Source organism: Hippopotamus amphibius, chromosome 5 (genome assembly GCF_030028045.1).
Source record: "Hippopotamus amphibius kiboko isolate mHipAmp2 chromosome 5, mHipAmp2.hap2, whole genome shotgun sequence".
Lineage (NCBI taxonomy): Eukaryota > Metazoa > Chordata > Mammalia > Artiodactyla > Hippopotamidae > Hippopotamus > Hippopotamus amphibius.
Window position 1 is genome coordinate 159,781,868 of NC_080190.1, and position 15,867 is coordinate 159,797,734.

Here is a 15,867-nt window from a genome sequence, read left to right on the forward strand (position 1 = left end):
ATGTCTGTCTTCCTGGCTATTTCTAGTTCTTGATTTCCTCTGTCAGATATGTTTGCCCTTAAATATAATTTAAAAAATCCTCCCTAACTATAAAAGTAATATATGTTTTGTGTAAATTTATTATATAGGATATTTGAGCATGAAAAGATCACTCCTGGGTTCCCAGTTCCATTCCGTAGAAGTGACCACTGTTATGTGTCTTTATGGTTGTATTTCTGTATATAAACAAGAATATGCACAGGCACATACACACGTGCCCCCCCTATTTATACACATAGAGATGACTATAGATTTAGATATATTTTACACACATACACCATCCTATAGCTTTCTTTTTCCACTTGACAATATATTTTGGAAATCTCTCCATGTCAGTGAATTCATTTAAATATATCCCTTTATTGCCTCTAATTGTTTCGTGTCAAATTGTTTTATATGTATACATCTTATCTTCCTTCACAAAAAGAAAATGGAAAGTCCTCAAGGGTAGGAGTAATTATATATTCATTCTCTTTTCCATTTCTTCACTTTGTGCATTTGTTACATATTTCTCTGTTCATGCTGTGGGAAATCCAAGCTGTTTACTTCTCATAACCGCTAAGGAGTTAGGCTCTAGTACATAAGAATCTACGTTTTTACATAGGACTGTAACACAGGAAGAAATTGAGAAGTGACACCAATTTTTGTTACTGGAAATATGGCTAAGTTATTTGAACAATTCTCTTGCTGAAAATTATTGAAACTGTTGAATGTGTATAAGAAAACATCCTCAGAGCAGCAAAGGCCTGAAAATCTAAGGAACTATAAGGAAAATCGAGAGTTCAGAGAAGCTTAGAGAACTAAAGCTGCGTTTGCCCTGAGGGCGTTTGCTGATCCAGGCAAATTTGGACTTTGCCTGCCTCGTGGGTAGTAAAACTACTCAGAAAGCTAGTAAATGACTAACATAAAATTTAGCATAATGATTTTGGGGACGGTGCATAGTTTCCGGGGTACTCAGAATTCTCTGTTGACCAGGTGGGCACTCTATAGGGTAATTTATTTTCTAAACTGAGCATATTTGTTTTGTGTACTTTTTGTATACATGTTATAATTTGTAACAGAAAATTAAACATAAAAGAACAAGTTATAAAACAATATGATCTCACATGTGTATATTACATAAATGTGCATGTATGTATATTATATAAATAGAATGTATGATATATAAATCTCACACAGTGATAAAATATAGAAATTTATGTTTATACATGTGTAAAAAATATGTGTGTTTGGGGGATGCAACTGTGTGTGTGTGTGTGTGTGTGTGTGTGTTTCATATACATAGAAAAATGTGAAAGAGTATTCAACTACTGAAGACAACCTTGAGAGGTAGAATAGGGGTGGGGAAGAATCGAGAAAGGAACTTATACCTTGTTGTTACATTTTTTAAATAATCATTATTATTTAGTATTTTTTAAAAATAGATTTAAAAAAATACGGCTTCTGTCTCTGCCCTTAGATATGAAAATATTCCTTCCACCAGGCTCCATACCACTTGGCACGGTACCTTTTTTTTTTTTTTTTCTTAACGTCTTGTTCCTTTGCTAGACTGTAAGCTCCTAAAGGGAACAAGACAGTTTTTATCTTTGTATTTCTTGTATCTAGTTAATCTGGTATATAGGAGAGGATCTATAAATGCTAGTGAAAAATGAGTGAATAAATTTACCCTAAGAAGAACTTAGGACTGTAGGTGTCCAGTAGATACAGTGTTCCCTTAGAGGCTCTTGTGATACTTTTGAATATTATTTTGTATCTGGCACAGCAGTGGGCATAAAGCTGGCACAGTGAATACAGGTTGATTTGAATTTAACTGACACTTTGTGGAACCTGTAGGCAAATGTGGAGTCCACCCTGTGGTGCCCTCTTGATCCCAGAAAGCAGGAAAATGAAAATACTCTCTGAAAACTGAACTAAGAAATGAACACCTAATAGATTAAAGCCAAGAGAGGCAATGTGATCTTACAAGACATAAAGACTCCTTGGACAGAAAGAATTGACTGTAACCTAATTGAGGGTATTGACATCTTTAAAACGCACAAACATATAAAATGTCTCTCAGAAGAGCATTTTCTCTGTCTCCAAAACAGAGAAAAAGAAATTATTAATGTAATTGTCATGATACCTAACAAAGCCCTGTCTGACCAATAGCACCTGCCAGGTTGAGGCAAGCATCCGACCTGCCTGGCAGGTGGATAACAACCCTGTGGTACAGAGCTGCAGAGCCTGCTGCCATTTTGCACTGGAATCCTGTGTAATTAACTCCACTTGCTCTGCTTCCGTGCGCACCAAGCTTCCCTCTAATAATTTGCCTTCCCAAGGAGATAATTCACTATCAGGCTGGTACAGACTGATGCAGATTCAGTATGCCTGATTCTTCTGTTGTTCACTGTGAATAATAAAGTCGTCTTCTTTTTTTTATGCATCAGTGTCTTGTGAGTTTTGTTAGCATGAGTCTGCATTCCTGGGTGCAGTCAATGAGAATCGGGTATCAGAGTCTGCAAGGCTCATCAAGGTAAATACTACCTTGTGGGCATCTGTTGGAGCGGACTGCTGGATTTCCCAGGTGATGCCCATCCGTGTCGTCTTGTTCCACGTTCCCTTTCCATTCCACACTTCACCAGAAAAGGTCTTCCCAGAAGTAATATGTTAAGAACATCTTAATAATGTGCACATTTCAGCTAGAGCGTACCAAATAATATTATGTCAGTGACAATAGACCCTTATCCTCTGGGTGAGTATTATCTGTTTCATTTTGTAAATTGCACACCTGTATGAGTGAATGGCATGTATATTGTAGATGCCACATGTTCAGGACCCCCAACAACTCATTTCCATTTCTGGCTTCACAGCCTCTTCTGGCTTCACTTCTGGCTCTCATCTCATTGTCAACATCGGTCCTGGCGTCATACTCAAGTCACTGCCTAACCTGGCTCTCTCTTGCAGCAGTGAAACCTAAAGAAGATGGAGGACACAATGAGTTCGACAAGATTAAGGATAAGGATGCAAGTAGAGCAGGCAATGAACGAGGTTATAGAATTTTTTTCTTCCACTCTCATCTTTCTCTCTTTCCTCAAAACAGTCCCAGTAGCATTGGGAAAGGTTTCAAAATCCCACACACTGCTGTGGAAAAAATAAAGCACAAGTTCTCAGTGCCATGTTCTGCTTACCTATGAGTATAATAGAACGTCAACCAGATTTCAGTAAATCATTAACAGCAACGTCTTGCCAAAAAGGATATCAGAGTAGGTGACAGGGCAAAATCACTACAACTCTTAAGTGAATCCTGGATTTTTTTTTTTTAATTGGCTCTTGCATCAAATAAGTACACTATTAGGTGGGACTTTGTTAACCGGTCATTTTCCCCCTTTCTCTCCTATTCCTCCCCTTTCACCCCAACATCCAGCCAGAATAATTGATCACTAAATTTCACCATAAATTTATCAGGAATGTACCCAGAACAATCTTCAGTTAGCAGTTTGATTTAAAATAATGTATCTTTTATTAGTAGTTTAGGACCTCACAAAGATTTCAGATAGGACAGGTAAATATAGAATTATGAAAGGACTTATTTTTTACAGACTTAGTTCTTTAAAACTATTGTTTTGACAATCACAATTTTGTCTATTTTATACAATGGATATTTTCAGCAAAATAAGACACTGTTGGATTATTAGTATGTGTATTAAATTCATGAGACTCCTGTCTCTGTATGTCACTCAGAGCTGTTCTTGTAGACTGATGCTTTATAGATTTGTGGGCCATTCCTGATTGTTTAGATACTGATTAACCAGCCAATGAATTCTTCAGGCCTTTTGACCAAATTCACCATCCTCTGGCTTTCATTTTCTTTGGATGAAAGATGATGCTAATGAGGAAAGGGTCCATTTTTCATCCCCATGTGAGCAAGGTTTGTTTCATAGCCAGAGACAGCTTAAATGTAAGATGAGTAGCTACACTGTGGACCCTGCAATGGTGGAAGTTAGGCTGGGTAGCATCGAAACACTCAAAATCAAGCCTATCTCCACCTCTGAAATACTTGTCCTATTTTAGTGGATTAGTAACAGCATCTGACGATACAAAAGTTAGCATTTTCTAAAGCAAACCAGGTAGTATAGTATGTTATATGCTGATATATGGAAATACCCGCCCCCCCCCCCAAAAAAAAGAAAGAAAAATCATATTCCCTAGCTTCATTAAATGTTTAATTAGTGGGAAGAAGCTGACCATGGTCAACATTTATAAAAAACACCTACAACTCTCAAAACTGCCAGTATTCTTCAGAACTTAAGTACATTTCCTGACTTTACCAAAGTGCATGATATCTTGTCAAGATTCTGGCAAATAGGGAAGTACATAAACTTTACCCCACATAAAGACAGAGGAATAGAGTGAGCCAGAGAAAGATGGTCACCTGAAATGTAACGAGTGTTTGACCAGTTCCTCTCCCTGCCCTTCTTTTCGCATAAGCCCAGGCCGCTGCCTTCCTTTTTCTTTCTCTTTCCTTCTGTTGAAGGTCAGTGTCTAAACAGGGATTCACTAGGCAGAACTGAAAAGACAACTAGAGTGGTGGGACAGAACTATCCTGAAGTTGGGCAGCATTATGGCAAGCTGAAGATGCAATTTTCAAAACTATACAGGTATCTTCAGACTTTGACATCCTTTGTAATGAAGTCCTAACCTTTCACAAGCTGGCTGCATAAGGACCCTATATAAAATGACAAAGTGGACAGAATTTCCTTTTAATTCTCTGTTCTGCTTTTCTGTTCTTTTTCTGGCATCCTCTGGTTTTCTTTGGTCCTCCTGCAGCTCTCTAACTTCTCTGATTCTTGTCCCTTTTCAGTACAAGCTCTACCATAAGGCTTGATTTCATTGTCAGTCTCTGTATATATTTGTGTGTCTGTGTGTTGTGTGTATATGTATCTGCATTTTGTTTTTGTTCGTTTTTAATATACTTTAGAATATTCCTTTCTAACCAAATAAACTCCAACAGCAGTATTTCTTAAGTTTCTAGGAGTATTGACTCATTAGGCAGTCTGAAAATTACCCTCAGAATGTTGGGTACAATTTCATGGTGTTCATGCCCTCTTAGTACTTATTTATGTATCCCAGCTGGGTTCAGAATCCCTGTCCCATGATGAATTTCCAAAGTTACCTACTTCCATGGTCACTAGTGATGTTTGAAAATATATTCATTCACCAGATACTCATTGACTGCCTACTCTGTGCCATGACCCTTGCAGGGCATTGAGATACAGTGAAGAAGACATTGGCCACCCATTGAAATTTACGGCATAGTTGAGGAGACAGACAAGTAAACAGACAATTACAATGTAGAATAGATGCAGTAGTAAGGAAAGTATAGGATACTTCAGAGAGCACGTAAGATGAGTGTTTAATTCAGTGTGGGGGCATCAAGAAATTCTCTTCACAGTGATAGCTGAATTGTTCATCTACGTAGAAGGAATGCTGTGTACAAAGTCAAGAGAATTATAGACTTCTGTCTGTCGAGAAATTTGGATTTGATTTGAAAGGGCCTTAAGCTGAGGGATGGTAAGAACTGATCTATAACTGGAAAAGATAACTGACTGTAGCATGGAGAATGAATTGGGGGAAGCAGGACTGGAGGCTGGGAGACTTCGATAGTAGCCAGTAGACAATAATAGTGACTTTAACTAAAATACTGACAGTGCTGATGAGAGGAAGAGGATGCGCTGAAAGGCTATGAATTGGAAACCACAGAACTTAGTGATTGACTTCATTCCTTCAACAAATATTTGTTGTACTGCTGTGTGTTAGACACTCTGTGAGATATGGGGGTGAGCTAGAGAGACACCATCTCTATCTTCAGATCTAGTGGTGATGACTTCCAGGCTTCTGGATTGGACAGCTCAGTGGATGGTGATGCTGTCCTCCGGAGATGGACAGACTTGTGTCTCCAACTTAAGGTCCCCAGACAGGGGAGGTGCTTCTTCAAGCTTTAAATGAACCTGCTGAGATTTCAGGATGTCCCTGCTGTTGTGAATCGTTGCGTCTGATGAGAGATGTTACTAATGGGAGAATGTTTCCATATAAACAGTATGTGGGAAGGGGCTTGAGAACCACAGATAGAGATGACAGTTGGAGCCAGGAAGTGGATGAGACTACCCAGGAAGAGAGTATAGAATGAAAGGAGAGGAAGGATGAGTATGGGACATGGCAAGACAGAGGAGAAGGAAGAGGAGTATGGTGAGAAAGCCAGGAGTATGTAAAGAATGTAAAGCACTTTCCAAGATGGAGCCAGTGGAACAGATGGGAGGAGTAGCAGCATGGCAGCAACAGGTAGCTTCAGGGTATATCAGTTAGGCTTGTGGTTCAAGATGATGGCCTGAGCTTACATATTAAATTTCACACATTCATCACCACCTTAGCTAAAGGGAATCATCAATCTTCACAGCAAAGGTGGCCAGCAAAAAATAATGAAGAAATTTTAGGCTATGTGAATTATATCTCAAGAAAGATGTTATTCAGTGAAGAGAATAATAATGATGAAAAATTCTCTCTTAAAAATATTCTAACAAGAGTGTTGTATTTAAAAAAATGAATAAACTATAAGCATCACGTGTGTGGGGGTGGGGTAGAGTGGAGTGAGGGAGGAGATGTTTTCCCCAAAAAAGGAGAATACATTTGTATCCAGTTACCTGGTAGCACTATACGCAAAAAGCAGCAGAGCCCCACCTTAGACATGGAGGGGAAAGGGTTGCTATTCAAACAGCCAGCTGAGGCATCTTTTCTTGAAAGGGCATCAAAAAGATTATCTTTGACATTGAATGACTTGCAAAATATCCCACTCATGTACTTGCCCTGGAGAAGAAAAATTTGCAAAGACCTGGAAGAGCCAAATAAGTAATTAGTAAGAATAAAGAACCCAGTAAGGAAAAGAAATAATAGCACTTTTTTTTTTAAGTGGTATGGAATTCATTGTGAATAACAGTTGTTCACATAGTTATAAGCCAAAAGACTAATGATAAATGAGTCCTCGGAAAAGAATAATGTGACAGACTAATAATAATGGGGTCTGTGATTATAAAGTGTTTCAACAACTTGGCAGGCAGAAGGAAGAGTGCGAGGAGATTCCCAAAACTTTTTTTCTTATTGTGATCAAGTAAGAAATACAGGATAAAGAAAGTCAAGTCAAGCAGTACTTGAGTAGAAATAGAATGAATAACCTCGTAATCAATTGGCTAAGAATGAGGGGGAAAGCAGAAGTTTTGGAAGCATAAAAAACAGAATATAGTTTAAAATTAAAACTGAACTTACTGCCACACAGTGACTGTGCTATTGTGTTAAAAGACAAGGTTTCAATTTTTTTTTTAATCCAACCATCATATGATCCTGAGGCACATCTTTAAAAGAAAAAGAGGAAGGTCTGTAATCATAGATGTAAAGGGAATTTAAAAAAAATGTATTTGAAAAGAGTAATATGTTTAACCTTATGACAGTGAATTAAATCTGCCAAATGAGTGACCAGAAATATATTGAAAACAAAAATAACCGAAATGGACTCAAAATGGCCAAAATTGTGAATGGCGTTTACAAAAATAAGATTAAAAGAAAGATTCTTTCCTCCCCAAATGTGCAAATCCTAGACATATTAATTGTGAAATTCTGTCAGACCTTAAAGGAACAGATATTTTCTGTGCTAATCTATTTTAAAGCATGGGCAAATACGGAACATTTCCCAGTTTATTTGAGGAAACTAGGATGACTTATGACCAAATTCCATGTTTTGTCTTTTTCTTAAAAGTTAAGAACGCTCTCACATAAAACTACACATATGAAATCGTAAGTCAGGTATTAGTAAATAAAATCTGGCGGCATATTGAAAGAAGTATACGTATGATAAATCCAGGTTTGTTTCAGTAATGTAGCGTTTACCATTAGAAAATCAATTAATTAGTGATCACGTTGAGAGAACCTCTTCCGGCCATTTATTTCTACAAGCCAAGCATCACTCTTGTGATCCAGCGGTGAACCAAAGTAACCAAGTCCCTTCCTCTGTGAAATGTATGTTCTGCTGAGAGAACAATAAGAAATAGACAAACATTGTAATAAGCACATGTAGAATTTTGGTGTATGACAGATTTTCAGATCAGTGGGGGAAAGCTGGCTTGTTCAGGAAAAACACTTGGAATCACTGATAATGTTTTAATGACCTTATTTTTAAAGTCCAAAGTTTACATTAAATTAAAACACATTTCAGATGAATTGTAGGTTTTAACGTAAAAAACTGAAGCCAAACTATCAGAAGAAATAATCCGTGAATATTTACATTGCCTCATGTTCTGTTAAACCTTTTCAGTCATGTCAGAAGGAAAGAGCTTGGAAAGAAAGAAAGGTTTATGAGCTGAAGGATAATGTCGCTCTGTTTCTGAGACAATAAGGACAAAAGCAGCTGCTTCAGACTTTCAAACATTCAGCAAAGCATAACATTTGGAACATGTATTTGAAAGTTTTATATACAAAGAACAGAAACTTCAAGGGGTGAAACCCAACATTATTACTTAATGTGTTGTTTTTGCATCCAAAGTCCAGCTGTACTGGTAAGGCTCATGAACACTTTTCAAGTGTTTCTTGGAAGCTATATGTTGTTCTGATGCTTTACGTGTATTATCTCATGCAGTGCTCACAATAATCATCTGAAATAGGTACAGTTGCGTATTTTACAGGTGTGGATACAGAGGCACAGGAAGGTTTTCGTAGCTTGCCCTAGGGCACCCAGCTAATAATTGGCAGAACCAGCTTTGCAATCCAGTGTAGTGCCAGAGTCCACTTTGCTAACCATTATGTTGTACCAAATAGGTCTTAATTTTCTGACTTATTAAAATTCTAAAAAAACAAAAAAACAAAAAAACAACCCAGATTCAGGGAGGGGATACATTTAACTTAATCTGTGTGAAGAATAAATTTGGATGATTGCTTTTCAACTCACAGCTAAAAATCCATTGGGAGCTTTTCTCACTGACATCCAGTCTTTGCTGGAAGGTCTTTGTGGCGAGTGTTTAGAACTGAAGTTTTACTCAGTTGCCAAGATAACTTCCAGAAAAATCACTTTAAAGAATCTTTGAGTAAAATATTTCCCTGTTTCCTCCAAAACAAATTAGGGGACTTTTTTTTTTTACATTTTTTAAAAATGTATTATTTTTGGGGGGGGGTACACCCAGTTCAATCATCTGTTTTTATACACATGTCCCCGTATTCCCTCCCTCCCTCGACTCCCCCCCACCCTCCCCGTCCCAGTCCTCTCAGGCATCATCCATCCTCAAATTAGGGGACTTTGAATGTCACTCATTTCATCCACATATATTTGCAAGGCTGGTTTTTCACCATCTGTGACTATGGAAGCAAAGTGGTGTGATCAGCATGGCTCACATTGAATTCTCTTTTCCACAGCACTTAGATTAGAAGGCAAACATTTTTATCAAGCAAGAATACTTAGTGCTTATGTTGATCAAAGCTTTTAAGCCAAAAATTTTTTCCCCTCAACATCAAAAAAAAACAAAACAAAACCAAAAACCCAAAACACCAAAACATCCAATCCAATTGAAAAATGGTCAGAGGACTGAGTAGACGTTTTTGCAAAGAAGACTTACAGATGCCTAAGAGGCACATGAAAACATGCTCATCACTAATCATCAGAGAAATGCAAATCAAAACCACAATGAGACATCACCTCACACCTGTCAGAATGGCTGTTATCAAAAAAACAACAAATAGCAAGTGTTGGTGAGGATGTGGAGAAAAGGGAAGCCTGTGCATTGTTGGTGGAGATGTAAATTGGTGCAACTACTTTGGAAGACAGTATGGAGGTTCTTCATGAAATTGAAAATGAAACTACTGTATGATCCAGCTATTCCACTTCTGAGTATTTTTCTGAAGAAAACAAAAACACTAGTTCGAAAAGATATATGCACCCCTATGTTTATTGCAGCATTCTTTACAGTAGCCAAGATATGGAAGCAACCTAAGTGTCCATTGGTAGATGAATGGATAAATTACACACACACACACACACACACACACACACACACACACACACACACAATGGAATATTAATTAGCCATAAAAAGAAAGAAATCTTGCCATTTGCAACAACATGGATGGACAAAGTGAAATAAGTCAGACAGAGAAAGACAAATACTGTATGATTTCACTTATATGTAGAATCTAAAACATAAAACAAATGAACAAATATAACTAAACAGAAACAGACTCATAGATACAGAGAACAAACAGGTGGTTGCTAGAGGGTTGGGGTGTGGGGGATGAGTGAAATAGGTGAGGGAGATTAAGAGGTACAAACTTCCAGTTACAAAATAAGTGAGTCACGGGGATGAAATGTACAACATAAGTAATACAGTCAGTAGCATTGTAATAACTTTGTATGATGACAGGTGGTAACTGGACTCATGGTGGCGATCCTTTTGTAAAGTATAGAGATAGTGAATCACTGTGTTGCACACCTGGAACTAACATAGTATTAAAGGTCACTTCTACTTCAATTAAAAAATTTTTTTCCACCAATCTGCCATAGTTTTAATATTTTAAGTTTGGGATTAAAAAAATAATAATTTAAACATTAAAGGCAATTGAGATTTTTAAGTTTATTTAAAGGTGGCGTGAACTTTTAAAAACATTGAGAAACACTTTTGTATGTATGCTTATTGGTATGGAAATGTAAAGATGCTCACAATAGGTTTTTCAAAAACAGCCTGCCTTCTATTGATAATTAAAAATAACCCACTTTTACTTGTTTCACTTTTATTCTCATGAATTCAGTTTTACCTGAAATTGTTATAGCTAGAATTTCTTCTGATTATCACTTATTTGTCATGTCGCTTCCAAACATTTATTACTTTTTGTATTTTAAATCAGTCTGAATCTTGGTCTTTAAATAGTGAGGTTTAATTTATGTTGACAGTTGATAACAATTTTATTTATAACATCAGTATTAGCCTACTAAATGTTTATGTATATTATAATAAATGTATATACAATCTGATCCCATTTTTTTATAAAATAGATTTAAATCTCTGATATGCCATATAGAAAAGAATCTAACTCTGCTGCTATTAAAAGTGGTTATCTTTGATGTTGAAACTACAAGTGATTTAAATGTTTATTTATGTATGTGTTCAAAATTTTTATGGTAAAAATGTTTTATTTCCTAATAAAAAAAGTTTAATAAGAGAGTAAGACAGTAAACTATAGGACAAAGTAGACAAATGTCAATATCTATCTTATATACCAACCATACCAATTAGAAAGTATAATGGGAGAGAGGGACAAAATAAACAAGCAGATAATCCAGTTCCCAATAATATATAAAATGCCCAGCGACTTCCCTGGTGGCGCAGTGGTTAAGAATCCGCTTGCCAATGCAGGGAACACGGGTTCGATCCCTGGTCTGCGGAGCAACTAAGCCCGTGCGCCACGACTCCTGAGTCTGCGCTCTAGAGCCCATGAGCCACAACTATTGAGCCTGCGTGCCACAACTACTGAAGCCCACACACCTAGAGCCTGTGCTCCGCAATAAGAGAAGCCACCGAAATGAGAAGCCTACGCACTGCAGCAAAGAGGGGCCCCCTCTTGCTGCAACTAGGGAAAGCCTGTGCGCAGCAACAGAGACCCAATGCAGACAGTAAATAAATAAATAAATAAATAAATAATTTGTTTTTTAAAAAATAAAAAAAAGTAAATAAAATGCCTAGAAATGAGCTTAAGACATATGTGGATCTTTTCAAAAAGCAAACTTAAATTTTTCTGAGGTACTTGAAACAATGGCAAATTACATCACAGGCCTCAGTAGGAAAAGTGTTTTTTAAATGGCAGAGACTTGAATATGTTTAAATTCTACTGCAAAAAAAAAGAACGTTAAATTTTTCACACAATAGAAGGAATTGTATTTCTTCAAGTAGGATCAGTAGCATTTGGTGCCTGAGTAGATTCGGACCTTGAATAAAAACTAGGAGGTAGTGATAGTTCCAAGTTTCCAACTTAGGTTCCTAGGCAGAAGATCTCATTAACTAATAGCTGAATAGCAACCGTTTATTGAGGGCCTAACTATGTGTTAGACAATGTGATAGTTGTTTTCATAAATTAGCTGATTTAATCTTTACCACCATCTGAAGTTATTAACCCCACTTTTTAGATAAAGAAGCAGATTTTTTATATCAATTGCCTAAGGTCTGATAGGGGGCTAAGTGTCAGAGCTGAGATTTGAACCTGGACATGTAGTCTAAAGTCTTTTCTTCCTACAGTATACTCCACTGTGCCTTCACCACCAGACAGACCTCAGAAGGAGAAGCAGGCTTTGGGTTAGGACAATGAGTTTGGCTTTTTAACATACTGAGCTTAAGAGATTAACACAATATCAGTTTGGAGGTAAACCGTTGGAAATATGGTCTGGAGTCTGGGGAAAGACTCAGCTACAAATATCCTTACTGGGAGGTGGCTGAAGCCTTGCAGATAGAAGAGGTTGCCCAGGGGGAGGGAGTAGTTAAGCAAAAAAGAGGATGGAACTAATTCTGGGAACACCAACCATTAAGAAGCAAGTAAAGAGAAGCTAATGTATGAAACTGGGAAAGGATGGTAAGTAGAAGAAAGAGGAACAAGTGGGTAAAATAAACACACTGTATTTCATCAGTTTTGAGGCAAGTGTTTTTTGTATTTTAATCTCTAAAATTATCATGTCTTATCACCTTATAATTGATGGCTTTTTTTTTTTTTTTTTTTTTTTGCTTAGTGTGTAAAATAACAGGGCATTTTATAACTGAAGGAATACAGTTGTCCCTTTAACAACACAGGTTTGCGGGTCCACTTATACTCAGATTTTCACCTGGACAGAGGGTCAGTGCCCCTAACCCCCACGTTGTTCAAGATCAGCTGTATTTCAATGTGGTAGTTAATGATTTAAAAGTCAATCATGTTTATCCATTTGTAAATTATTTCATAACAAAAGCATATGTTTAACCTGTATAGTTTATTTAAGCAGTGCAAAAATTAGATTAGATGCATAGTGACATGTGGAGTGAGCAGATCAGACGTTCAGGACCCAAGCTCTGGAGCAGAGCAGGGCTGCTCACATCATCCTCACCTATCCCTTGGGCAGATCTCTTCACTGCCTTAAGCCTTGCTTTTCTCACCTGTAAAACAGGGATTCACAAAGGGTACCTATTTCGAAAGATTGTTGTGAGGCGTAAATGAAAAACACACATAGAACACTTGGTACTGTGCCTGGCAAATGGTAAGCTGTCAGTCACCTGTAGCTATTATTACTGTTTTCTGTATCTCAGACTGCAAAGAAATAACTGTCCTTCCCTTCCCACCCAGGTTACTGCCATGTCTCCCTAAGTAAAGCTAGGTTCCATCTGAAATGGGCACACATGTTGAAGGGTTATTTAAGCTTATGTGAGCTCCATGTTGTCTTGAAGGATGTTAAACTGTTATCTGCTAGAGGATTTGAATTAGCGGGTGTACACAGATTCTGAACCATTTTGCACCCAGCCCAAAGCCTTGCTTATAGTTGGCACATAAAGGACTGTGATAATTATTAACCCTGAGAGGCAACCTTTCTTTTTGCTGTAAACAAAAAAAGTTACAGCCTCTGTGGATGGGAGTTTGGGAATTCCTACAGTATGTCTCAGAAGGATTGCAAGAGTTTTGGGTTTGTTTCTTTTTTTTCCAATTTATCTCTGAGCTGTTCCTGGGGATCTTGTTGTTTCTCAGATGTTATATTAGGCAAGACGTAGTCACTGCATAAACATTGGGTACGGAGTGCAGATAATATAAATATACCTCTTAGTTTGTCTAATAAAACCAGCATCCCATGTGATTTATCTTTATTAGAGAATTGCTAAATTAGTATCGTACCCTTCCTCCAGATTGCTTAAAATGAAGTCATATAGGCAGTCTGATTTACAAGGTAATGGCTTTTAGGAAGTTCCTTTTCCTAAATGTTCTGCCACACGGGAACAAATTCTGAGGGAAAGTTCATTCCTTTGGGGAAAATTGATTTTACTTTCTTGTTAAGTGCTTCTGTGTAGTCAGTAAGTTGACAGTTCCTACCTTTTTTTTTTCTTGGTAGCTGTAGTCATTATAACTTCTCCTATAAGATTATCTAGTGTTTTGGAAGCTCCTCAGAAAGCCTAGAAGAAATTAAATATCTTCAGGTCTGTGTGTTTCTAAGGCTATAATTAGTTATCTCTCTGTATTCAGCAAACTAATTTTTTTTTTAATTTGGTCAAAATTCAATTTTCAGAATTAGGTTTGTAATTTTAACCTTATTAATGTCAAATTATTTCATTTCCTTTGACTTTAATAATTACATTTAATAACTCAAACTCGAACACCTTATTGTTCATGTTTGTGTTGGAATCAGTCATGTTTAAAGATGCCTGATAACTAAGATCTCATGCATTCTTGCATATTCTATTTAATGGCTGGATGCCTGTCAATGCATGGTATTTGAGCCATCGGAGTGCTGCAGAACATTTTACCAAGACACATAGTGCGTCATCAAATGATCGAACTACAATGATAGCTGTAAAGGGGACCCAATTTGCAAACGTAAATAGGGTCTCCCTTAAAAGAAAGAAAATTAACACTCATCATTCAGACTCTGAGGTTCAATTAACTCTGACTTGCTAAAGGAAAGAAAATGAGCAAATAAATAGCATGTACTTCCCATATATAGTAAATTATGAGTCACTGCTATTTTTTATATAACTGACCCACATAGAGTCTTCGCCATATTCTTCTGTCTGTGCGCCGCAGGTTTTTTGTTTGGCTTGGTTTGATTTGCTTTGGTAAAATGAAAGACTATAATTTGATTAGCTTATAAATCCCTCCAGCTTCTAAGATGCTGTAAGCCTTTCGGCCCAATTTCCTTTGAGCCTTAATCCTCTTGCTGATTGATGTGGCTGAGTTATCTGGAATCAGCCTCCTCGGTGCAAGGTGTTGTGAAGTTCTGTGAAGGTAGTTTGGTCCAAGAATGGATATATTCATTCAGCAGACACATGGCATGACCGTGAGTCCTAAAAGAGCTCATGATCCAATAGAAGAATATGGTGGTTTTAAAACATGCCCCGCCCCGCCCCCCCCCCCCCCCCCCCCCGCCCAGATTGACACTCCTCCCGTCAAAAGGTAGAGCTCGGCCTGCTCTCCTTTTGAATCTCTGCCTGATGATAGATTATAGCAGAAGTCTATTCTGCTTCTACTCAGGAACTGTATCAGTTTCTGGGCCCAGGGCTTAAGAAAGTAGCAGCTTCTGCTTCCTGTCTCTTGGAACACTCACTCTTGGAACCCAGCTACCATGCTGTGAAGAAGCCTAAATGGCCCTGTGGAAAGACCTAGGTAGAGAGGAACTAACAGCCAGCCCCCACTTGTCAGCTCTATGAGTGAACCATCTTGGGAGTAGATTTTCTGGCTTTAGGAGAGCTGCCCTGGCTGACACTGCATGGAACAAAGACAAGCCATTCTCACCAAGCCCTGCCCAAATTGAAGATTCGTGAGCAAAATATGTGACTAATGTGTTAAGCCACCAAGTTTTTTTATCAGAAGAAGGAGGTAGACATGTAAGCAATTTTGAAGCAGTGTAGAGTTACAGTGACAGCAGCGTGCACTGGGTATCACAGGAACACTGAGAAGAGACACCTAATCTTTCCTTCAGTATCAAGGAAGAATTCCTCAGGGAAATGACAAGTCAGCTGAGTCTTCAATGAGGTTGGGTTAGGCAGGTCGGGGGAGAAAGGGTGGGCTGTTCTGGGCAGAAGGGACAGCGGTGTGACGAGA

At 37.8% G+C, this 15,867-nt stretch overlaps 1 protein-coding gene across 2 annotated transcripts in view; it reads left to right on the top strand.

Annotated features, from left to right (window-relative positions):
- Positions 1 to 15,867, top strand: part of NSMCE2 (NSE2 (MMS21) homolog, SMC5-SMC6 complex SUMO ligase) — a 212,349-nt gene that overhangs the window by 109,777 nt on the left and 86,705 nt on the right. Inside the window, exon 5 of one of the 2 annotated variants that reach the window (XM_057737092.1) lies at positions 2,983 to 3,066. The exons of the other annotated variant lie outside the window; for it this stretch is intronic. Within the exon in view, the coding sequence (XP_057593075.1) occupies positions 2,983 to 3,066 (84 nt within the window). The remainder of the gene's footprint in view (positions 1 to 2,982; positions 3,067 to 15,867) is intronic. 2 annotated transcript variants of the gene reach the window in all.